Here is a 25,172-nt window from a genome sequence, read left to right on the forward strand (position 1 = left end):
CCAGAGCGAGGCGAGAGGAAGTGTCAGACTCTTACTGACTAAAAACCATCCCGTTCCTACTGCTGCTTTTCGAGCCGGAGCCCCGGTAAACCCAGTAGGTAGTCCGCAGCTCTGGATTAGGCATCAGCCCTACTGGGCCCCATCTGTGGTGGTCTGATGGATTTTTGAGGCGCGCTCGGAGCGACCATATCCGGGTGGTGCTCTTATATGGATTTTCAGTAAAAACTCGAGATCGATCCAGAGATTTCGGTTTTAGTTTGGTCATCTAATCTAACTTCGGCCGTTATAAGGAACTTAAACTTAACTTAAAACTTGATAATTAAGAAGAAGGAAGGAAAGAGAATCCCAATAGGTATATCAACACAAATTTTCCGTTCAAAACATATAGAAAAAAATAAAAAATTGTGCCATAATTTCTTGTTTCTCGAATGACGATGCCAAAGTCAATGCACCTCGTGTTGGCTCGCGACTGTCTCCATGAGACTAAAGAGCGTGAAGATACGAATGATAAAATTAATTCAACGTCTAATGATTAGGAACTTTCTGTTACCAACAACACATAAACATCTTATAATATAATATAACTGCTTGCTAATGAAATAGGAAATGTCAAAGTTTATTCGCGACAGAATATTATTTTCTTGGGTTTTTTTACTAATTGATAATACAGTTTTTTGGGTTATATATGGTATACCTACTAAGACTATGTTTCTAAACTTAAACTTATACCTATCTGACAACATCCTACCTACATCAAACCTGTACAAACATCTACTTAGAAATTGATCTAGTTATATCGTAATCACTTACAAAACACAAGACAATAAAGTAAGATTCTGAGATTCGATAAATATACATAATTATTAGGGAATATTTATGTCAAAATCCAAGAGCTTGGCTAAGAAATATATAGAGATAAATCTCTCGATGAGGATCGAAGTACCGAAAGACCAACAATATAATATAACTAATATAAGACTTCATAATTTTGTTCATATATGACAACCGTTGTTATTAAAAAAAAATATAAAAAAGAAACTTATTTAAGAAAGAGGTGTCTTATATCTATTTCCGTTCCTAAGATATCATAATTTTTAAGGACATGATATGCACACAAAATCCATGTCTGTAGTGTCAAATTTACAACGCTCCACCTACTCCCCACTTGTTGAGCCCCTATTTGGGGAATTGAAATTTGGAAATTAAATCATAATTTTCGCCCACACTTTACATTTGAAACAAAAATAAGTTCAACTCCCAGGTGGTCCTTTATGAAGACAACAACACACATAATGCCGGCATTACCTGACAAAAACTCTCTTAGATTTCAGGAAAACTTCCAGCAACATAGATATAGGAAATCCCGCAAATCAATAAATAATCTTCAATAAAAAATCCTTGACAAAGAACACATTAAATATCTGCATTAATCGTGTTAGTAATCCCATAGTCGCGTGCGCATCACTCCCTCCTTTAGAGCGAGATATAAGCGACCTGCGCCCGCGCACGATCAGTGTAACAGTGACCACCTGTCAGTATGGAGTCTCGAGTGATTTTTGTTTGTCTGTTTGTTGCTGTCGTCGTTTACGGAGTACAAGGTATGTGAGAATTTATTTTTATATGCAATAAAAGTGGTTAAAGGTCGGCTTAAGCTTTTGTGAAGGGACCAAACAGATTTAAGAGTGATTTTGCATATTATGTAGTTAAGTATCGTATGTTATGAGTATATAAACAATTTTATAATGTTAATTTTAACTAGTTGGTTAAGTGGTCTTTAGATCCGTAAGTTGTTTAAGGCTTAGCCCTTATTTTAATGATACAAAAAATATTAAAGACCGAAAAAGGATGACCTCTAGTTTTCCGATCAGAAACTTGTGTTAAAGAGTTAAGAAACTTCGAAATTATTGAGTGGGATTTTCTGTATCGATTTTTAGCGTCCCCAAAACTACATTACCTACAAATATTTTATGTTAAACTAGCGTCTGCCAGCGGTTTCGTCTGCGGTCCCGTGGGATAAAAAGTGTTTGTGTTTTTCCAGACCATAATTTACCCCTGATCCCTTTAGCCATTTTGACGTGATTAACTACCAAAGACACAATCATTTGCATTTATAATATTAGCACGATACTTTTATATTGTAAAAATATCGGTTTTCCTCGTGTTAACTAGTGGTAGCTTAGTGGAAGTTAGTCTTTCAATATGCTTAAATTTGAAACTTGAATATACTATAAGAACACTAAACATCATCTACCTACAGCTCGTGACAGTCATAGTCTACATAAGAGAAATGGCTTTGCCATTACCTCCACTCTCGTGTGTTGAAAATGATAAGGTTTATCATTTTCATGGTATGACAGGGTCTCGTGTGACTTGCAGTATCCTACTACTATCCCGGATCTGCGGACTGCCTAACGTGTTTATCGGGGCTCCGGCTCGAAAAGCAGGAGTAGGAACAGGGTGCTTTTTAGTCAGTAAGAGTCTGACACTCCTTCTCGCCTCGCCCAAGGCGGGAGACGTTATTGGATGATTTTCCCCCCTCAAAAGTATTATACTGTCACGGAAAACACAGCTTACAAACATGAATGTCCAAATCCAAATATCAATCAAAAATTCAAAACCACTTATTCGTTGATAAAAAACAAACTTAATATGATATCTGATCCGATCTCTGAATTCTCAGGAATATCAAAACAAATTCGTAAGTCCGACAATCAATTTTTAAAACTGCTATCTTGTCATAATCTTGATGTTACTTATAAATTTAATTCACAAAATAAAGTTAGTGTTATAAATCACGAATCGTGATTGTTCCTCGACTTAATATGTTGTTCATAGCTTTAAACTATTTAGATATTATCATATTACGTTTAATACCTATTTTATTGTTTATTACTAAGTGCCAATGGAATAATTCCATTGCAATTTATAGCGAATATGGTAATTAGATTTAGTAATATATCGATCGGTCCTTTGTAGTTATTGTATGGTTTATGCATTAGGAATAACATAGAACATTATTTTTTCATAAAAGAGCTTGGACATCATAGTTTTAAACTAAATCTTCAGTCAGATATCTCCTCATCGCTCCATTTTCACCGTATCATCAATCAATTCGATCGATATAGCTTTTTTTACTTTTAATTAATAGGAAATTGTTCTCGGAATAAAGTGCAGGATAATTCGCTTAATTTGAAGAGTTGCTCCTACTTATATTAAGAATTTAAAAATATAACGATTCTATATTGTGGAATTAGCAACCCTTTATGGAAAATCCGACGCGATATAGATCATATCTAAGTTTACTCAAAAGTGTGTAATATGAATATTAAGTAGATATACAATACCTATATTCCATAATATAACATATTATGTACATATTGTTCACGATGCAATCGAAGGTTACAACCAAAGATATGATCTGATTACAATGTTTTATTTATTTATTTTTCTAAATTATTACAGCTTTAATCGAATGCGATAGAGGAGCTACTTAGGTACATTAAACAAAACATACAAACAAAAGTCAATACAAATAAACAAATGTTAACTATGACAATATCCGCATAAAAAATACAACATACAATTGTATCGTTGTATGGTTAATGAGCATGTGATAAAAACCGTAGCTTCATCTACGTTTACCATAGTTAAAAATAATCCAAAGTAACCCGCGCTAAATAAACATGCCAACTTTCAGGTAAATCCATGTTTTTTGAATTATTTACTCAATTACATTATTTTTACTCAATTATTACAATCTATTCTATTCTATCTATCCACGATCTAAACCCATATAAATTCTCAATATCTCGCTAACTGTAGTACTCAAAGACTAAATGGTTACTTAACCCAGTCTGTAGTATTTGTTTTCGGAACAAAATCGTTACTATATGGTATGGCAGTAAGTCTGTGTCAGTCTAAGTAGCAAAAGATAAAATTAAACATATCTTTCAAACGAAATTGTGTCAAGGCCAATCTTTCACATTTATGATATCACTTATTAAGACTGGGTTTTCCCAGTATGCTCTCAATGTTGAAGGTTTCATCACATAGGACAAACCAAGCCATTTGACCTTTTATAAAGCTCAAATGTCATTACAACGCAATGTAAGTCTTACTACCACACTCAGAGAGATTTTATGATTACTTAAACTATTCCTTAGTAATGATTTTGTATCGAAAATAATTCATAAGGACTAATTTAATGATAACTTAACCTGGGTTAAGTAATCATTAAGGTCTGAGTATGGCTTCTCTCGCCTTGGGCGAAGCGAGAGGAAGTATCAGACTCTTACTGACTAGAAACCACCCCGTTCCTACTCCTGCCCTTCGAGCCGGAGCCCCGGTAACCCGCTAGGCAGACCGCAGCTCCGGGTCGGATCTACATAACGAGTAGACACCAAAATAAAAAAGAAACAACCATACAGAGTGACGTTTTGACTTAATTCTATATAATTATAAACTCCAAAGTCTTAATTAAAGACATATTTTGTACCAAAGGACCAAGTAAATGGCCAGCAATTTAAGCGTCATAAAGATGATTTAATTTAATAAAAATGTACCGACGAAATGCCTTGAGAACGATGACCGACAATTATGTAGTTATTTTAATATCCATGTACAAACAGAATCAGTTATTTTGTATGTGCATGTTGTATAGTGAATGCATGGTAGTGTCTATTCTATGGAGTTTTTTGCTATTGAATTAATGGTTAAAGATATTTATCTTTATTATTTCTAGGTCTTTAGGTTAAGCTAAGTAGACCAAATCTAGAACTATGTTTTATCTGTTAGTGTTTGAATGAATATACAAAACTTCTATCTTGAATTATGGACAAGATTAACATCTTAACAACCGCTACAGTAGACAATAGAAAATACATAGACTCTCGTTTAGATCTACGTACCAACAAGCTACGGGTTAAGGGTCAAAAACAAAATAGGATTTTTCGTGAAATATGTAAGTATGCTTACATGTCATGGTGGCCCGGAAGTTTAGTGCCCGAATACACAAACGCTACTCAATTTTAAGACGATCTCAAATGTAGTTTTGTCACTATCAATTCTTTATAAAATAACATAGATAGCACGATATTTAAGTACAACTTAAAATTAAGTAGCGTTTGAGTATACGGGTGTAAGACACTTGCTTCTCATTCATGAGGGTTCGAAACCTACCAACGGCAATGTACCAATATGGCTTTTTCCAAGTTATATGTACATTCTAAGATTGATTACAACATTGACTAATGATGAAGGAAAACATCGTGAGGAAACCAGGTCTTATAACTTCTAATAATAACATTAAAATCGCCAACCCGCCTTGAGCAAGCGTGGTGATTAATGCTCAAACCTTCTCCGTGCGAGAAGACACCTTTGATCAGCAGTGGCCACTTATAAGCTGTTGATATTTTGGATCGACCCCAAGGACACTAAATAACGGTAGACAAGTGAATTTACTCTACATATCTACCAAAATCTTTAAGGAAAACAATCTTAATATGAGGCATAAGGTAAAAATCAATAAAATCTCTTTATTGGATTACTTTCGAAGTCCGTTAGGTTTAAAAGTCTCCAAATTACAAGAATGGCAAGAATAATGGCGCCACTCGCTTACGTCACGTGCAAAGAAAGGGGGATGCACCGACGACATCCGAACTGTGATGTAATTAATGCAATCAAATAATTATAAAGTACCTAAAATGCCAACTTCCTTATAGTAGCGGTCTTTACGTCGTCAGTTTGATATCTGATTCAAACCAAATGCTTGCTAATAGATTGGATGGATTTCCGAATCTTAATTATTGTGTCTGGTAACATTCTTTTTCCTAGATTACAATTAATGCTAAGATTAGATTACAATACAAATTTAAATGTAGAAGAGCCTGATTGGGTACTAATAGGCCAGCTCGGCGGAGTGATACCACGGTGCCTCACAGACAACTGACGTGAAACAATAGTTGAATACATCACGGTACCTTAAAATAAATATAGAAATCATGACGACACACGATATTTCAAAACAATGTATCTTCGAAAGTATTTAATTTTGTAAGAAAACAAAGTTTATACGTGTCTAATGTTTCAAAATAATCTACCAGACGGACATTAAATAATTAGATAGAATACTACCCTATTCAACGGTAAAGTAAAGAGATAGTGCTTGATCAAAGTCAGAGCCACTGGTTTCATACAAAATTATATACTCTCGCAAACATTTTTATTAAAACACAATAAAAATAAACACTTAAACAAACTCTAGCCGGCCTTTGTTATGCAAATGATTTCACACGATCAAGATAAATAACCACATAGTAGAGAACCCGTTACCTATGGTATCAATGTCCTTCAATATTCAATTTATTTGCTACCTACTTGATATAGAAATCATAAATTAACAGTAAGACAGTGTCACTAAAATCAATCAAATCCACCTATTATTAAATCACTGGTATCCATGAACAGCTAGCCATTTATGACTGTACTATGAAGCTATGAAACTCCTAAGTAGACTTTTTTTAAGGGGGAAAATCATCCAATGACTTCTCCCGCCTTGAGCGAGGCGAGAGAGAGTGTTAGACTCTTAATGACTAAAAACTACCCCGTTCTAACTCTTGATTTTCGAGCCGGAGCCTCGGAAAACCCGCTAGGCAGTCCGCAGCTCCGGATCTCCTAAGTAGACTTGAAAACATATACCATCCTATATCCAAGCTGAACACTGAACAGGGTTGGAGATCGAAGTTTTAAAGGTTTAGAGGGCTTAGTACGATTCTGTTTTACGTTTAACGAGCGGCGAACGCATTCACGTTTCGTATGTAGCTGTACTATGAAGATGTGCCATCGCAAAAAAGATGCGCAGGTCGAGTATGCGATGTATTGATGGTAGGGAAGCCGTCCATAGCACGTATCCATAGGACGCATCTTTCCATATCATAAACATAAACTAAGCTGAGTCTAATGAATACGATTAGTGGAAGCCAATCGCATCCACAGCAACGTAGCATAGCACATCTCTGGTGGAAAAGCACCCTCGTATTCCCACTGTCATAATAGTATCACCTACATACAATTCGTTACACATTACATATGCATATTAACGAGTATCTTAATGTATCAACCGCATTGTCATTTCCTTAAAAACCTGTCCACAAATAATGAAACAACTATAACAACAAACAATTGCACATTTACAACTTTTATTCGTTGCCATTAAACGTTTTATGTAGCTGCACTTAATTAGGTTATTACCAAATTAAATACCACTCCGTAAAACTTAATGATTTCAATTTGCATTGTAACTTTATGTCGTCTTTAACCTAAATTTTTACTGTATTGTTACAAAGCAGTATTTCTTTTGTTTTGGTCTCAAAATTATAGAAGTCTATTAGATTGTAGGCTTCATTCATATTTTATCATTACCACATTATTTTATCATTTATCATGCCACGGGTAGCGGGTTTACCGGGGCTCCGGCTCGAAAAGAAGAAGTAGGAATGGGGTGGTTTTTAGTCAGAAAGAGTCTGACACTTCACACTTCTCCAATAAGATGATTTGCCCCCTGAAAAAAAAAACCACATCGATGTAACATTCAATCTGAGTACTGTTTTCAAACCAATTCTTCGACTTAGTTATCTCAAGTTATACATTTAATTAATGCTATTCATAGAAATAAACTTAGTTGTGCTTAACTTAACCTAATCTAACTTAACCATATATAAATTCTGACTGCACTCCCGCACGTCTACTCATTTCTAGCCACACTATATAACTAAATACATAGATTCATGACAAAACTACACACAAAAATAACATAAAAACGACTCACATTAAGATCTACACTATATCACCAAAGACCTTGACTACAAAACATAGTTTCCACGTACATCAACACACAAAACAAGTCATTGTTTAAAAGCAAATACTGCCAATCAGTTTACAGTCGGACAGACAGACTGACAGCAATTATTAGTAAACTTGAACCGGTCTTACAAAGAAATCGAAGTGAAATTTCATTGATTGATGTGTATCCCTTTCATTCTGATATTTGTGATTACCTGGTTTCAATTGCACTTGTCTGTATGTTTTGAATACTTGACAGTGATATTTAGGGAACCTAGATAGCGAATCTAGCTATCTAGTTGATGGATCGAGGCTATGGATTGTGAATGATAGATTGATCTATTGAAGTTTACTTGTATTCAGATTCAGTCTCATTGAAGAAGTAGAGAGTTTATGGTTTTGTAAACTCTCAGTGAGAGTTAAACTCTAATTTACGTTATCTCGTTGACTGCCAACCAATGAAATTTTTATAATCAGTTTAATTAATAGATTGCTTCTATTTATTTATTTATTACTTATTTGGACAACCAGTAGTTGTAACATTACGACTTACATCTAAACACTAATGTTATAATTAAATTAAATAAAAAAAAAAATTATTTAAGTTTACGATCTGTATATTGCTATCTAGGTATTATCTTCCAGTCAACCTAAAATTTTTGTCTGTCAGTCTGTTTGTTCCGGCTAATCTTTGAAATGGCTGGACCGATTCTGACGGGACTTTTATTGACAGGTAGCTGATGTACTAAGGAGTAACTTTTAGTCAGTTATACATACGAGTGAAGCCACTGGCAGAAGCCAGTCTATAAATAAAGAAAGGCATTAATCCATCTACCAATAAATTTGTACTATCTTAATAATGATCAGATCTCCCAGCGATCGATTACACGGCTCAGTAAATTAAATTAATTGATTTTTCAATCGAATGCGGGTCAGGTACGCACGTCAAAATGTATTTGAGTAATTAAATTGTCAATGTACTTCGAAATTGATGGTGTATAGTTGGGATAATTAAAAAAATTGGTTATGTACTATGTATGTATGTGTGTGTTGAATCTTAATTATAGTAATTGTTGGTTTGAGAAAGTGTTACATTTCTTTGTGTGTGTAAAAACTATATGAAGAGTTGGTGAATGTAATAATTTAATAAAAATGTAACAGCCATCATCACCACCGTCCATAGACACCCGAAACACCCGATGCGTTACAAGTGCGTTGCCGGCCTTTTGGGGGTTGGGAATTTAAGGAATTTAAGTTGGGGAATCGAGGATTGGGGAGATTGGAGAGGGGGAATTGGGCCTCTGGTAACCTCACACAACGCAAGCGTTGTTTCACGCCGGTTTTTTATGTGACCATAATATCAATACGGTCGAGTCGGCCCATTCGTGCCGAAGCACGGCTCTCCCACACTATGTAATTCATTAATCTCTCGAACTTCGATTTTAGTTTTATTTCAATAGATCTAATCTACAGCTGATCGTTTTGATAGCTCTATACAAATAATCTTAAAACGTACATATAGGTAACTCGGAAAATGTATAATTAGTACTTTGCCGTTGGTAAGTTTCGGATCCACACTCTCATGCATGATGTCTTAAACATTCAGGCCACCATGACCATGCCATCAATGATGATTGATATCATTTACCAACTTTAATCTTGTTTCCAGGGCAAGTAGCATCACTATGCAAGCCATTCGAGAAGCTCCTGGTGTGTGGATGTCCGCGCACGTGCCGGGACCCGGCGCCGGACTGCAAGGCCGTCTGCCGGCCCGGCTGCTTCTGCGAAGAGGGACAGGTTCGCGATGATGAAGGCAACTGCATCAAACTGGCTGACTGTCCTCCTATTTGTAAGTGCTTATACCTAGGAGCTAGATGTTTAACACTACCTAACTAAATCTACTAACTAAAAAGAAGTGACAACTATCGTTTTCTTTTCTTCTCCTCTTATTGTTCTGATTTATTTCGTTGCGGTATCCAAGACAGTTGTTCAAGTCCCTGCGACGCGCCGGACTTAAAATACTTTGGCCTAGGCCTAGGACTAGGTAGTCCTAGTCCTTTTACCGGGGTCCGGCTCCAAAAGCAGGAGTAGGAACGGGGTGGTTTTCAGTCAGTAAGAGTCTAATAAAATAACAATCCTAACCTCACCCAAGGCGGGAGAAGCCATTTGATGATTTTGCCCCCTCAAAAAAGAATAACATCTGCAGACCAGTACAATTATACAATCCCATTACAAACACAGAAAATCATATAGTCAATATAAATTACCATTAACAATTTAAGTGATTAAAGGATGAATGAATGAATTAACAGATTAAAATTGTTCATTAATGGTTGTATCCATCAAAGCTTCGACCACTTTATTTAATATTCATGATTTTCGCTGCTATGCCATTACATTACCATGATTGCAATAACGAATTCATCATTTGTACCTGCGTTACATTACAACCATATAACACAACATACAATGTCTGGCGATAACTATTGCACATTGATTTTTGAAAAGGTTTTTTATGATAATCACGATCAAAGTCAAAAGACAAAATTATTTATTTCAAATTGACCGGGAACCTTTTGAACGTCAAAACAAATATTATAATATTAAAAAATAAACAAAATGTCTGTCTGTCAGTCATTCCTCTAGTGAAGCTCTTTGCTCGTTCCAAAGTGTAGAAGAACAAACAATAAACTCCACAGATTACTCTTTTTAAATTAGATGCACAATAATAAAAGTGATTACATTGTTTATTTGCTTCAATTATGTGAGATCATTTTATTAATAAAATACGTAATCACAAGCAGACTTAACAAATGCCTACCCCATTTCCAGTATCAGCCTACAAGCAGGACACGACGGAGCCCCGCCCCAATGGGGGCCGGTGTCCAGACAACGAGGAGTACAGGTTCTGTGAGCCCTGCCACAAGACCTGTGAGAACCCCAATCCCATCTGCCCTGCCCAGTGCGCCAGAGGGTGCTTCTGCAAAGACGGGCTACTTCGGGACAAAGATGGCATCTGTGTTCCAAAGGACAAATGCTCTAATAGTGAGTTTTTTTATTAATTTATTAAGGTTAGATATAATTATGTTCCCTGCACGGTTGATGCGGTGGTGGCTGGGCCCCTGGCTGCCGCGCAACGTGTTGCGGGTTCGATTCCCGCACGGAGCAACTCTTTGCGGATCTCTCTTATCGTTAAATGCGATCTTGACTTACTTCCTTGTTAGGAGGTCAGGGTATCATGATCATACATTGTGTTCTTCTAATTTAGACATAAGAAAATGTCCAAGAGTTACTATTGTTTAAATATTAAAACAGAATACAGACATACTTTGATTATTATCTTAATGCATTACTTAGTTTGGCAAATAACAGCTTTGCAAGATGCATGAGTACCTATCGCTTTGTATTTTTGGTTTTGCAAGCAAGCGTGGTGATTAACGCTTAAACCTTATCCATGTGAGAAGAGGCTTTGGTTAGCAGTGGCCATTAATAGGCTATTGATGATGATTTTTGGTTTTTGTCTGTTATTCTGGATGGGGCGTATAAAGGGCGTATAAAATTATAAAAGGGGAAATTTATAAAAGGATCTTTGATTAAATTGGACATCAAAGCAGAATTTGTTGCTCAATGGACACTTAGTACTAGAAGCATTTGTGCAGTCGACTAATTCAATTGTTTTTAAGGATGCTAACGTAGGTAGCTCTCTTAACCAAGATTCCAGCGGTAAATGCTGTAGCTGCTTCAAAATCGGAACAACCCTATAGTATTGGATTGAATAGAATTGGGATAGTAACTTAATATAAAAGTGGAACTTCTTTCTATCCAAGTTTAAGTAACTTAACAATACGTTTCTTTGCAGACATTGAATACTAGCTTATGAACTACTGGCCTGCCGATCTCTTGCCGAAGACCTTCCTTGCCTTCTTTCTTCTCTCTGCATGCTGTGGCTACTCTTCTTCTGTGTCTCCTACAAAGAAGATCAGACCTAATTTAATCTTCTTAATTATACCTATTTATGCATTGTCTAAAATTTACTGCTTTCTTATTGACTTAAAAATTTGTATACCAAAGAATTAAGCTGTTGAAAACTGTTTCACAAGGAATTGTATATGACACCTAACTTTATATTTTCGTTTTGTAATCTAACTGCCGTACTCAGAGACATTTAAAGGTTACTTAAACTATTCCTTAGTAACGATTTTGTTCCGAAAACAATTGCTAAGGACTGGGTAAAGTAACCATTAAATGACTCTGAGTACGGCGGTAAGATGTATTTACTGTAAATTAAGAAACCAACGACGACCTATCACAAATTCTCTCTCTAACAAAAACACATTGTACAGAAATTCCAGACCCAAAGCCAATTCAATACCAGATGACCTGTAGCGAGCACCAGGTGTACAAGCGCTGTGAGACCTGTGCCAAGACCTGCAGTAACCCCAACCCCAAATGCCCAACACCTTGCGCCATGGGCTGCTTCTGTGAAGAAGGCTACGTCCAGTCCCCCAATGGCCAATGCGTCAAGCTAGAAGACTGTCCAAAAGGTAACTGGGATGAACTAAATGGGATCTTCTCAAATATCTGGCTGTAACTGTCTTGTATAATGTTAATTTTATTTAGAAGTAGACTTTTTTGTAAAATTCTCTGTAGATATTTGATTCTTCTGTAGAAAAGTACGTAAGGTCTTTCTTGCGCATGATGAACAACTTAGAATCCAAGAAGAACTCTTAGTACGAGTTTGCTTTACGTTTAACGAAATCGAAACGAGAGCGCGCTCGGCCGCTCTAATTGATCGGGTCGAATAAACCAACCTACCAGAGCGCCGTTAAAAGTAAAGCAAATTTGTACTAAGGGTACTGGTGTCCATTTCGGTACAGATTTGAGACATGCTGGGTGCATGTCTCTTCTTTATTATTATAATATACTATTACAGTATTTCTCTGTGCTTTGGTCGTTGATTTGCGTGTGAAACAAATAAATGATTTTCTTTAAATATTTATTCCTTTTTCTATATTAAGCACAATTTTTGGGAAATTTTCACCTGTATCTAATTCTTTTAAAAACTTTGAGATCGTCTTTAACTTTCTTCTATGATGTAGATATAGGTACTACAAGTATTGGACCTTATAAAGTGTTAACTAACCTAATTACTGTAAACTTTTACATATCTGTGCTTTATTATTTTGTGAAATGTGTTTTCTTTTTATTTTTTTATGTAAAAAATATGTTTGTGCTATAATGTTTTATTGTGCAATAATAGATAACTTTGTTGGTTTGAAAAAAAAATGTATTTTCATGTCTCTGTCACAATTTATTATTTTCATGTTTTACCAAAAAAATAACAAATGTATTTACTTCTTGATATTGTTATGTCTTTTCTTTTATCTATCTTTCCGGCACCTTTGTAATTTGTGTTACCATATTATTTAATTTGTTTTTATTTAAAGCTTTATCGAAAGAAGAACTCTATGTATTAACTCTTTGGCTGTTATGTAATTAAGTAAATATTTATTTATTTTAGTACTGTAAGTTAAGAATATAAGGATAAAATTAAATAAAGTGTTAATCAATGTATTTTCTTGTTTCTTCTTTACCTTTTATTAATTGCTTGATTACTCAAGATTTCAAGATTACATAAACCAAGACACTTACTCTTAAAAATCCTAAATTTAAATTTATTTTCGAAATTTAGTACCTACTTACTCTATATTTTTTTCTTGTTCTACAACTACAACACTGGCGCCTAATTGGCTGTGTCATGAATAACGTATGTACAACGAGTACTTACCCTCTTCCCTCTAGCACTTTCAGGTCTTATACTAAAAATAACATTTATGTCAACTCTTATCTCCTTGTAATGTAACTTGTAAGTAAAATAGCTTGAAACTTGAAATTGTACTCTTACATTTAAAGTAATCGAAACAAGAACACGATTAGCGCTCTGATGGGCTAGCTCGATGAAATCAACCAATCAGTACCGTTAGTACAAGTCTGCTTTACGTTTAAAATATTCGAAACGAGTGCGTTCGGCATTCTGATTGGTTGGTTCATTCGCGTCAACTAAATCAGCCTCGTACTAAGCCCTCTGATTGGCCGGCCCGAATAAACCAACCAATCAGAGCGTCGAACGCGCTCTCGTTTCGATTACTTTAAACGTAAAGCAAACTCGTAGTAAGGGTACTGATAACACGTTGTATAATAATTAGCACAATCACTTAAAGTGTTCATAACCACATACACAGAGACGCACAATATTTCGTAATACCGTTACACATCACTAATTGCACGCTGCAACAAAGTGGCTTATTTAACCAAAACTAGTTAGTTAATGAACACATAAGACGCGGTTATCATAACATAACAATACGCCTTCTATTCCGTAAAGGTTACCTATAACACAAATCGTGAAAACTGGGTGTACATTGTACAGCGGCATTACGCAGTGAAATAAATCAGAAGAAATAATTAGAGGAGAAGAAAAAGAAAACGATAGTTTCCACTTCCCTCGGTGAATTTAATGCAGGGGACAGAATGAATTAAGCCCAAGGGCACAAAAGAGACTGCACAACTGGGAAAAGCCCAATCGCCAAGCACCATAGAAATTAGACTTTTAATACTAGAGGGTGGTTAAAACTAAAACTCACGTACCGTAATTTACACATCTGTCTACCCATTCTGGGATAAAAGGCGTCACAATATACATTTAATAAGAAAAGAGCTCATATAATTAAATCCAATTCCAATCCTATTCCAAAGCCTAGAAGCAACATTCATGATCTTTATTCCAGCCGAAGTAATGGTGGGTCCAATAGTCCGGGACTACCAGGAGCCGTCCATCGAAGACTGCGCCCCTGACGAGGAGTACTTCTCCTGCGGGTGGTGCGAGCCCAGCTGTTCCAACCCATCGCCTTCCTGCCCCATCAAGGTGTGCACTCGAGGGTGTCTCTGCCGACCCCATTTACTAAGGCATCATAGTGGACACTGCGTTGAAGCTAAGGATTGTTATCCACGTAAGGATGTTTTTGAATTTTGTGGCCTCATAGTAAGTAACAAGAGGTTAGTTACTAACTAAGGTAGATTTAAGAAGTGCAAAATGATACCCCAACCATATCATTTAACCTACGACTTTATCAAAAAGATTAGTTATCTAACATATTACATTAAAGGATGATGACGAGGTATGAATATTAAAAACTATTTAGTTCATCAGTTAGGTAAAGACAAAATATTAGACTCGTATTTTTTTATTATGTTATATAAGATAACAATACTTAGATAAAACGAATCAAACTTTAGGAATGGAAGCAAATACGTCATTTTTACGTATAAAACGTCTACGATCGTGACGTCACGCGATATTTCAAATCAATATGTCTTCGAAAGTACCGTATTTGTTTCCTTAAGATTATAAAAAATGTGATTTAAATCTACCTATCTAGAAGATGGACATTAAAATAAGAATAAGAGATTTACCCCTATTATCACTACACATAACCAAAATGTCCCACCTACTATCCACCAGTTTAAACATAGTGCCCCAGTCCCTTTAGGACTTCCCTATATTATAAAGGTAATCGATTACCAAACATCAACATTTTACCTTAACAAACAAACGAATTACGATTCCAATTACGATTATATGGCCACTAATAACTAACAATTCCCACACGGCCACCTCTGTCACATAGAGGCTGAATACCAAGATTCCTTTATCATCAAATAATGTCAATGCTACCAAAAACCCATACATAATCTGTGCTGTCATCCCATGGCGACCATAGATCAGAATATTAATATGTGTTTCTCTGATAATCATGTGGGTCCGGTATTTATGTGACAAGTGTGAACTTGGCTTTATTCTTTCTGCATCTATCATGCCCTTATGATCTTGCGGCTATGATCTTGAAGTTAGGTTTTGTTTATTTAAGACTAGATCTACTTACGTATAAGTAACCCATACTAAGGGTATGGGAGTAGGAACAGGGTGGTTTTTATTCAGTAAGAGTCTGGCAGGAGAAATCATAGAACGAATTTTACCCTAAAAAAAAGTACTCCGAAAAATACTGATACTGTCTATCTATGTAGACACATGTAGACTGTATCAGATTTTTTCTATATTCTTCTTATTATACTACTACTACTGTCTATATTCTATCTTGTCTACATTTCGTTTCCATCTTGGATGAAAATATCTTTCATCGCAAGCTCATGTCTGGTTAACCGTTAAACAAGAACACAGTTAACAAAATTCGCTGAAAAGTTTAAATTGATTCAGTTTTCAACATAATTCATATAAAGGCTCGTGGATAATTCGTAAAGCCAGTAAACGTTACATTTTGAATTAAATAAAGAAATAACAGACGCAATTTGCGAATGACTTTTTTCATTTTTTTAATACACTAAAAAGTTCGAGAGAAAATCTTCCTTCAAACATTTCGGTGTAACAAAGAATGTTGCGCGAAGAAAAAAATTTGTGACACGTAAAAAGCCTTTTAAAGAGTACGACCCGAAAACGGGGCATGCATTAAGGAGACAAGATCTTGTATTTTGTAAACTGTTGAATGGACAATCATGCTCATCGTGATATACAAAACCAGTTTGTCTTGGCCTCGCTTTGTACAATCCTTGTTCACATTCAAAGATCAGTTTATACTGGATTATCTTAGCTAGATGTGTTGCCATGTGAACCTAAACGTGAGATGCTCGTCCTGTGAATGCTTCGTCGTCGTTCAAATTAAAACACGTTCCTTTTCTCGCTACTTTTTTCTTCTCTGGGAGTGGGTCAACTGTTGATTACAAAGAGAAAAAGTAATATACAGGCTGAATGCTCTTGTCTGCTTGTTTGAAAGGCAGGCAATGTATACAGATGACAGTGCTTAGTGTAATCCTTAGTTAGTATTAATAATGCTTAGTAAAACTCAGTGTACTTTTAGTGATTTTATGCATTCCACATTCCATTCAGACACCTTTAAGGGGGAAAATGGCGAAGTGGCGAGGGGGAGTGTCAGACTCTTTTTACTACTTACTACTCTTTTTACCCCCGCCCCGCCTCCTTAGCTAGCATGATTGCTTCACAGAATGAGGAGACGGCATCCCAGTCCCCCTCGCTCCGCACCATGAACCAATGCCGGACGCGAGAGGTCGCCGCCATAGTATACCTATGTAACAGTGATTATGTTTTAATTAGGACTTATTCGGTTTTTCAAAGATTTTCAGTACAAGTACGGAATCTAAAAGCTTATCTATCGGAGGCCCAATCCTTACCCCTGCTCCCACTCCCATCCTTAATCCTCAATCCACAAATCCCCGCACATAGTATACCAAAAGACCGGTAACGCGCCTGTGACTCCTCTAGTATTGACATAACCATTTGCAAATAACTTCTTCAATATTTCAGAGAAATGCAAAGCCCAAAATGAGGAGTACGTCTGCCGCTACGGCTGCGAGCTTCGCTGCGACACCCGCGTCTGTATCCGACCACGGACGTGTGTGCTAGGCTGCCACTGCAAGATTGGCCTCATCAGGGACACCGCCAACGGCATGTGTGTCACCAGGGACAAGTGTAGTAACAGTATTGAGAGGAGCAATACGACTGTTGATTTTAAAAATTAATGTATAACATGTTGACATTAAGTTTACCTTTACCATATTTTATTTATTGCAAAGGCTCTTCTGGTAGTTCTGTGTAACTTACCACGTTTGAATAATTAATTATCACGTGGAAAAGTCATGCTTAAATTTGGAATGAATGTGCCGACTTGACTGCCCGGCAACACACTTACAAATCCTTTGGTTTTGGTGTCTATATGCGACGCTGATTGCTTACCATCAGGACCCAGTTCGTTCCTCATCCAATAAAAAAAGCTATAAATATATTTTATAATTACTTTTCTTTCCCCAATTTTTTACCTTTTACGTGAAGAGTGTGACGTATAACGAGAGTTTTTAGTTTTACGTTTAAAGTAATCGAAACAAAAGCGTGTTTGGTGCTTTGATTGGTTGATTCATTGGACCGGCCAATCAGAACGCCGAACGCGTTCTCGTTTCGATTACTTTGAACCTAAGAACTGCTGGACTAATTTGGATCAAATTCGGCAGGATAAGAACCTACTCAGAACATATTTATTACCTACCAAGTAATTAGATTAATTAGTAAATAGTTACTAAGTAATGCAAGTAAAACCGTGAGTTGTATGTTAATTTTATTTGCCTATAGTAATTATATGTGTATGTGCATGAAACTGTGTACTTAATGTAGTTTTGGCTGTGTACGTACCTATATTAGCATATAAGAATTTAAGATACCTAGGTACTTAATTTATAGTTTAACTTTTAAGTCTTATGTTCAATAAGAAGAGAAAGAAATGCAGTATTTTATTAATAAATGTTGATTTTATATTTTTATTGTGTTAGAAATAAAAGGTTTAAAAAATATATAACACAGTTTTATTTTTTCTTCTCATTGTAAATAACTGAATAGGGGTTCAGTACATTTCGTAATAACAACACTAAAATATCTTTAAAAATACTGAAAAAATGTAAAAAATATCAATAAAAGTCGGTAACAAAATAAATTTTTAAAAAGCAAAAGGTTCTCTCCGGCGGGGAATCGAACCCCGGTCTCCCGCGTGACAGGCGGGGATACTGACCACTATACTACCGAAGATGGTGATAGCCCAGCTAAAATACGCAACCACAACATGCAAGATATTTAAAGTTCGTTCAGAAATTTCAATATTCGAAATATATTAGTTATTTTACTTTATTCTATACATTAAAAATATTTTATTATAAAGAACAACTTTACAAAAAAAAAAATACATCAAAAATGTTTTAGTTTTTATTCTGATTCTGACTTTGTTCCTGCTACTGTTGCTTTTTATTGGTAGTTTCTCTGTTTCTGAACGAATAGATTCGTGTCATCGCATAGTTGTTTATAATTTGGGAAGCTTGGGTTTCATTAATGAAATTTAATGATAACAAAAACTAAAAATGAGTGAAAAACTAAAAGAATTACGTGAACGATCACAAAAACGCAAGAAATTGTTGGCACAAACTGTAAGTTTAGGTTTTTGTTGTGACATAACCTAAAACTGAACTAAGGTTTGTGGAATATTTATAGGAAGCATTTTTGTGTTTTAGCTTGGTGTTTCAAGTGTGAGTGAGTTGAGGCAGGCTTTAGGAGCTACCTTAGATGTTCCGGCAAAGAAACAAGCGGTTCCTGGTGGTGGAAATGAGGGAGGTGACAAACCAGTGGCCAAGGATCAACCAGATGAACTGGTTTACACCGATTCTTCTACTTTCTTGAAGGTATGATGCCCTGGTATACGTTATATGTATTACCTATTAAAATTGTGTAAAATGATTATTAGATAAACTAAACTTACTTATTTAATAGCTATTTTTACTATGTTTTGGCAGATTTGAAATTATAACCAATTAAGTTAATCAAAGTGAGGCTTATACTTGCATTTATTGAAGAAATTGAAGCTCTTATAACCTATCAATCTACACCTTTTTACTTATAATATCGTTGGACAGGGTTGTTTTATGTGCCACAGTGCGCAATCATGTTATGGTATCTTCTCTCCGTACTTGCTTCATGGTTCCTACCTTCTTAAGTACTTGTACCAATGTAAATTAACCATTTCTAATGACAAATCTCATTATGTAACATCATACGACTAAATTAATTATAATGTCTTTTGGCTGAGAAAGCTACTAGTTTCAAATAACCATTTGATGAGGAAGCTCAACTAGTTTCAAACCATGCTAGAGGCTTGCATTGCAGTGAGCCTATCACTGAATCGAACCCGAGACCTCTAGTCCAGCAATCACATTTGTCGACCAATGAGGCATCCATTTATAATATTAGTAAGATAAATTAATATTTGATCATCTCCTCAGGGCACTCAATCATCAAACCCTCACAACGACTACTGCCAGCACTTCGTAGACACCGGACAGAGGCCACAGAACTTCATCAGAGATGTGGGACTCGCAGACCGGTTCGAAGAGTACCCTAAACTCCGGGAGCTGATCAAGTTGAAGGATGACCTGATAGCGCAGACTGCTACTCCTCCTATGTATTTGAAGTGTGATTTGAAGGTAAATAATAGCATTTGTGGTTCAATGTGGTGCAAAGTAAGTTTGTCATATAGTAGATGCATATCTCTCTGTAAGTTATTTTCAACTTTATTGTTTCATAATAAAGTAAAAAATCTATTGAAGAAACATTACAGACTGTAATAGTTTCTTTTCAACTGATAAAACATTTTCTTGTTTCATAATAAGGAATTGAAGTAAGCTAAACACATGTTAATATCAGTCTTTGTTTTGAATATGGCCCATATACCTAAGATTTTCACTTGGGATGCATCCTAAACATATTTCTCCAGATATAATTTCCACTAAAGAGACCTTAGTTTCTCGAAAACTATAATTCAATAATCAATTTACTAGTTTTAGTTTCTTACACAAACTCAATGATATTCTACATTGTTTCCAGACATTTGACCTGAAGCAGATGGGTAACAAGTTCGACGTGATCCTGGTGGAACCTCCCCTGGGGTCCGGCTGGCGTTGGCAGGATGTCCTGGCTCTGGACCTGCAGCAGATTGCTCAGGCGCGCTCGTTCATATTCCTGTGGTGTGGGAGCTCGGAAGGTAACATCTACTTAAGAATTTCTACCAACAAAAAACTGTTAAAAGCTATTCTTCCTTTAGCGTTGGTCAACATTGTCCAACATAACCTCTTAAGTGTTAATAGTTTACTTGACCTGGGAATTGAACAACAATTCATCAACTGTACTGCAAAGAGTCAGTGAAGTAAATTTTCAGTGTAATAATGATTATAAAACTGTTTTTGTAATTAAGAACTACTTTTCTTATAGAATTTTGTCAGCTACATACTGATAATAAATTTTATCTAAACATTCACAGGCCTAGACATGGGCAGAGAATGCCTCAAGAAGTGGGGCTTCCGTCGCTGCGAGGATATTTGTTGGATTAAAACTAACATCAAAAACCCTGGACATTCCAAGAACCTTGAGCACAATGCTGTGTTCCAGAGGACGAAGGAACATTGTCTGATGGGCATTAAGGGCACAGTCAGGCGGTCGGTGGACGGTGACTTCATACATGCCAATGTGGACATAGATCTGATCATATCTGAGGATCCTGAGTTTGGAAGCAGTGAGAAGCCGATTGAGATATTCCATATCATGGAGCATTTTTGTTTGGGGAGGAGAAGGTAATCATTTCGGAAATATTTAGCCATTTACTAGTCGTAGAAATATGTTTTTATTGGTTTATTAAAATCTCAGGGCAACTCATTTCTCTTACATAATATAAACACCTTTGATCAACGAAATCAATGTAAGACAGTTTAGTCAATCATACAACTTTATTTTATTTTGCTAACATACTTATTCCGTCTTCCAGAATCCACCTATTCGGGCGCGACTCCACGATCAGACCGGGCTGGGTCACTATAGGCCATGAGCTGACCAACTCCAATTTCAACGCGGAACTCTATGCTTCATACTTCACGGAGGGCCGGGAGAGTACTGGGTGTACCGAGAGGATCGAGGCACTCCGTCCTAAGAGCCCTCCCAACACTAGTAAGGGGGCCCGGCCTAGAGGACGAGGGGGATTTAGGGGGAGAGGTCGAGGAAGGGGAGCGCTATAGTGCGTTTGGTAGGGGATAAAACTGGTAGTATCATTTTGAAGCTGAAATGGATCAATGATGGTCTGTGATCAGAATAAGGCCTACACAATGGCGTTTTGATGATGAGACTTGGAATGATAATGAGTAAGTGATGATTGGGGGATCCCCTTTTAGTGGGACCGACTCATGCAGCTGAAATTATTGCTGAGTTAGATTTCTTACTCAAAATCCAAGGCAGAAGGTTTTACAGGCGTGTAATGTACTACATTTTTATCTTCAGCGAAAATAGATTTATTTTATTTTTATACTAGATAATGGATATAAGAGTTGTATAGTGACGAATTTGTATTGAAACAAAATTGTTGTTCTGTCAATATCATAAATATTACTTGTTGATATTTGTTGTTCTAGTAGGTGGGAACCCTGACTGGTTGTTACTTGGCTTGTCTTTTGGTAAAAATACCGTAATGTAAGAGCTAAGTTCAATAATTGCTTGTACAATGCACAAATGTAATGAAAGCTAAAGACCTATGTAAGGATGGTACAAGCTAGCACTCTCTACAGCCAATTTTCGTGTCCGTTTCGACTGCTCGGCCACTATGTCGTAGAAAAAAAAAATTATGTCAGCATTTCGAAGGAATTTGTAAAAGATGAACAGTGAAAACCGCAAATTCGAAGAGCCAATAATCAGAAAGTTATGTGGGTTTAACCGTGGCCGCGCAGTCCGCATGAATTCAACTGCGCGGCCACCAGTTCTCTTAAACGGAGCGTTGTAAAAGTCTAATTCCTTTTGCTAATCACTGACAGGATTTCGAAGAAAATGTAGATCATAAAAATAATGCCCTACTGTCTGTAGTTCACGACCTACATCACTCCAAAGTTTGGCCGCGCAGTCCGCACAAAGCGAACCGCGCGGCCACGAGTTTTTTTAATAGACCTTACACGAAGCTTAGTAGAAGTCCCATTCTTTTTGCTAATTACTGACACCATTTCGAAGAATATGTAGACAGTATAAATAAATCCTATAATTAAGAACTACAAGACCTGCAGAACTTAAAACCTATAATCGAAGGAAAAAATAGGGTGACCAAGATTTATAGTGTGTGAATCCAGGCTTTTTCCCATTTCAATATCATAGTATAAATATATCATCACTACACAATATACAAAGTCGCTTTTTCTGTCCCTCCCTATATCCCTATGTATAGATTTTAATGCGGTTTTTTTAATAGATAGTGATAGAAGAGGAAGGTTTATATGTATAATAATAAAATCCATTAAATAGGGGCTGTTATTTTTGATGTTTCTAACGTGATGTACAACGTTCGAAGTACTTCGCCCGCGCGTATTTAAACGTTTTTATAAACCTGTTCAGTAGTAGTTGCGCAAACACACACACACATTATTACAAACTTTCACGTTTATAATATTAGTAGGAAGTAGGATGCCTCAAAAAAAAGTATAGGGTAAAATAAAAGCTAGCTTGCCAAAGACAGATTTTTCATACTTTACATTTCAATTTTTTATTTATCGTGATATTTTGAAAAATGTACACTATATCTATATAAATTATAGCACATATGTGTTATTCTGACATGTAAGCTATTTTACTGCAAAGTTTCAGAAAAATCCGTTCAGTAGTTGTTGCGTGAGAGCAACAAACACACACACACACACACACACACACACACACACATTATTACAACCTTTCACGTTTATAATATTAGTTAAATTATTAAATTATATGAAACATCTGTCCTGTCTGCGAATGAAAGGAATGCCAAAAATATAATATCTTCCTAAAGTGTTTATTTATAAAACTTAATTATTTTATAATGATGACGTTTACCTATTGCAGTAGTCCATGCGTTTCATATCCAAGATGTAAGCTGTTTTAAATAACTTCCTAAAAAAGTCACTGTGCGCTTGCGTTGGTATGTTTTCATTCGAGAGTATAGGTAAGATTTATAGTTTATAGTAATATTATGTTTTATCTATTACTTAAGAAATAGAAATATAAATCAATCGATGACATTTTTTTCTTTATATCCTTTTAATTAGCTTCTCTACTCAATTTCAAACCAAAAGACTAAAACTATTTGCATGTTACGATAAAAAGTATAGAAATATACGTGACAATGAAAACGTCTTATATGGGAATATCTCGTCAGCGCATCGTAAATCATGGTCACCCTTCTTTTAACTCTAGTTACAGGGTATAAGTTCTGTAACTCGCGATTTTCAAACATTAGAACTTCATTCATGATGTTTACAAATTCTTCGAAATCGTATCAGTGATTAGCAAAAATAAAGACACCTGTACCAAGCTCCGTTTAAGCTCCACTTTAAGAAACACGTGGCCGCGCGGTTCGCCATTACGTGAGTGTTGTGGAACGAGAAGTCCAAACTTTGGAGCTATATTTTTACAATGTATTTTTTCTTCGAAATCCTATCAGTGATTAGCAAAAAAACTTAGACTTTTACAACGCTCCGTTTAAGAGAACTGGTGGCCGCGCGGTTCGCTTTGTGCGGACTGCGCGGCCAAACTTTGGAGTGATGTAGGTCGTGAACTACAGACAGTAGGGCATTATTTTTATGATCTACATTTTCTTCGAAATCCTGTCAGTGATTAGCAAAAGGAATTAGACTTTTACAACGCTCCGTTTAAGAGAACTGGTGGCCGCGCAGTTGAATTCATGCGGACTGCGCGGCCACGGTTAAACCCACATAACTTTCTGATTATTGGCTCTTCGAATTTGCGGTTTTCACTGTTCATCTTTTACAAATTCCTTCGAAATGCTGACATAAGTTTTTTTTTCTACGACATAGTGGCCGAGCAGTCGAAACGGACACCCAATTTTCAGCCCTAAGCTAAATATTTACCTTACGTAATATGATAGGGCTGAGTGGCTAGATAGAATACAACTCCACAGACCATACACTACATTTTAATTAAGGTACCAAGAGCCTCGATCCTGGATGATAGGGTCAAGCGACCTCGATGCAAATCATTTCCAACGGCCTGTCTAAAAGTCATTGGTGGAGGCCTATTTACCCGACTGCGCCAGGAGGAGAGTTATTTCTATGCAGTACTATGCAGTGATGATGATGACGGTCAATCAACACAGCATGTTATAATCATTTGCTCTAGTACTAATTTACCCATTGGTATTGAACGTAGATTTATGCGAGACACAATGTATTTTCTATTATGTCTCATATACCGACAGACAAGAGGTTAAAACTTGATTACTATTATTTATAGAGGTTTTCATAAGAAAATATAGTATGCCAATAAACAACAATTTGTTGCGAATATAATTATTTTGATATCGTACCAAGTCCAGCAGGGTGTTTGACTAATTATAATGTACCAAGTATTTAGTTTGTAAGAATTACAATGAGTATTTTGTGTAATGTGAAATAATAAACATGTTTTGATGAAAACTTTGCTTTTTAACTCTCGTTATACCAAACCCACTTTGTTTTCAGTACACACACTTACCACACAGTCTATCAGACAAACTAAGAGCTCTTACATACGAGCGGTATTTTACCAACGACTGATGTAATTTCTGCTATCGACGCGTCAACGGCTGCAGTTACCTCTGCCGTTGGCAAAATGCCGCTCGTGCATAAGAGCTATAACTCAGCATACTTACCAT

General features: G+C 36.1%; 2 protein-coding genes and 1 non-coding gene across 3 annotated transcripts; 2 read left to right on the plus strand and 1 right to left on the minus strand.

Moving 5' to 3' along the window:
• Positions 1 to 1,435: 1,435 nt before the first annotated feature.
• On the plus strand, positions 1,436 to 17,451 carry LOC118271594 (zonadhesin-like). Its single transcript, XM_035587682.2, has 6 exons — positions 1,436 to 1,598; positions 9,509 to 9,688; positions 10,672 to 10,884; positions 12,183 to 12,383; positions 14,628 to 14,849; positions 17,237 to 17,451. The coding sequence occupies exons 1-6, from the start codon at positions 1,538 to 1,540 to the stop codon at positions 17,449 to 17,451; spliced, it is 1,092 nt and encodes a 363-aa protein (XP_035443575.2). The 5' UTR covers positions 1,436 to 1,537.
• A 982-nt stretch (positions 17,452 to 18,433) lies between these two features.
• Positions 18,434 to 18,505, minus strand: Trnad-guc (transfer RNA aspartic acid (anticodon GUC)). The gene has a single exon. It is a non-coding gene; the product is annotated as a tRNA-Asp (tRNA).
• A 223-nt stretch (positions 18,506 to 18,728) lies between these two features.
• Positions 18,729 to 24,954, plus strand: LOC118271595 (N6-adenosine-methyltransferase non-catalytic subunit). The gene is made up of 7 exons (XM_050693662.1): positions 18,729 to 18,897; positions 18,982 to 19,149; positions 19,747 to 19,947; positions 20,348 to 20,504; positions 20,781 to 21,090; positions 21,282 to 22,082; positions 24,372 to 24,954. Exons 1-6 carry the CDS (start codon positions 18,832 to 18,834, stop codon positions 21,526 to 21,528), a joined length of 1,149 nt encoding a protein of 382 aa, XP_050549619.1. The 5' UTR covers positions 18,729 to 18,831; the 3' UTR covers positions 21,529 to 22,082; positions 24,372 to 24,954.
• The last annotated feature ends 218 nt before the right edge of the window (positions 24,955 to 25,172 follow it).

The sequence above is a fragment of the Spodoptera frugiperda genome, chromosome 5 (assembly GCF_023101765.2).
Source record: "Spodoptera frugiperda isolate SF20-4 chromosome 5, AGI-APGP_CSIRO_Sfru_2.0, whole genome shotgun sequence".
Lineage (NCBI taxonomy): Eukaryota > Metazoa > Arthropoda > Insecta > Lepidoptera > Noctuidae > Spodoptera > Spodoptera frugiperda.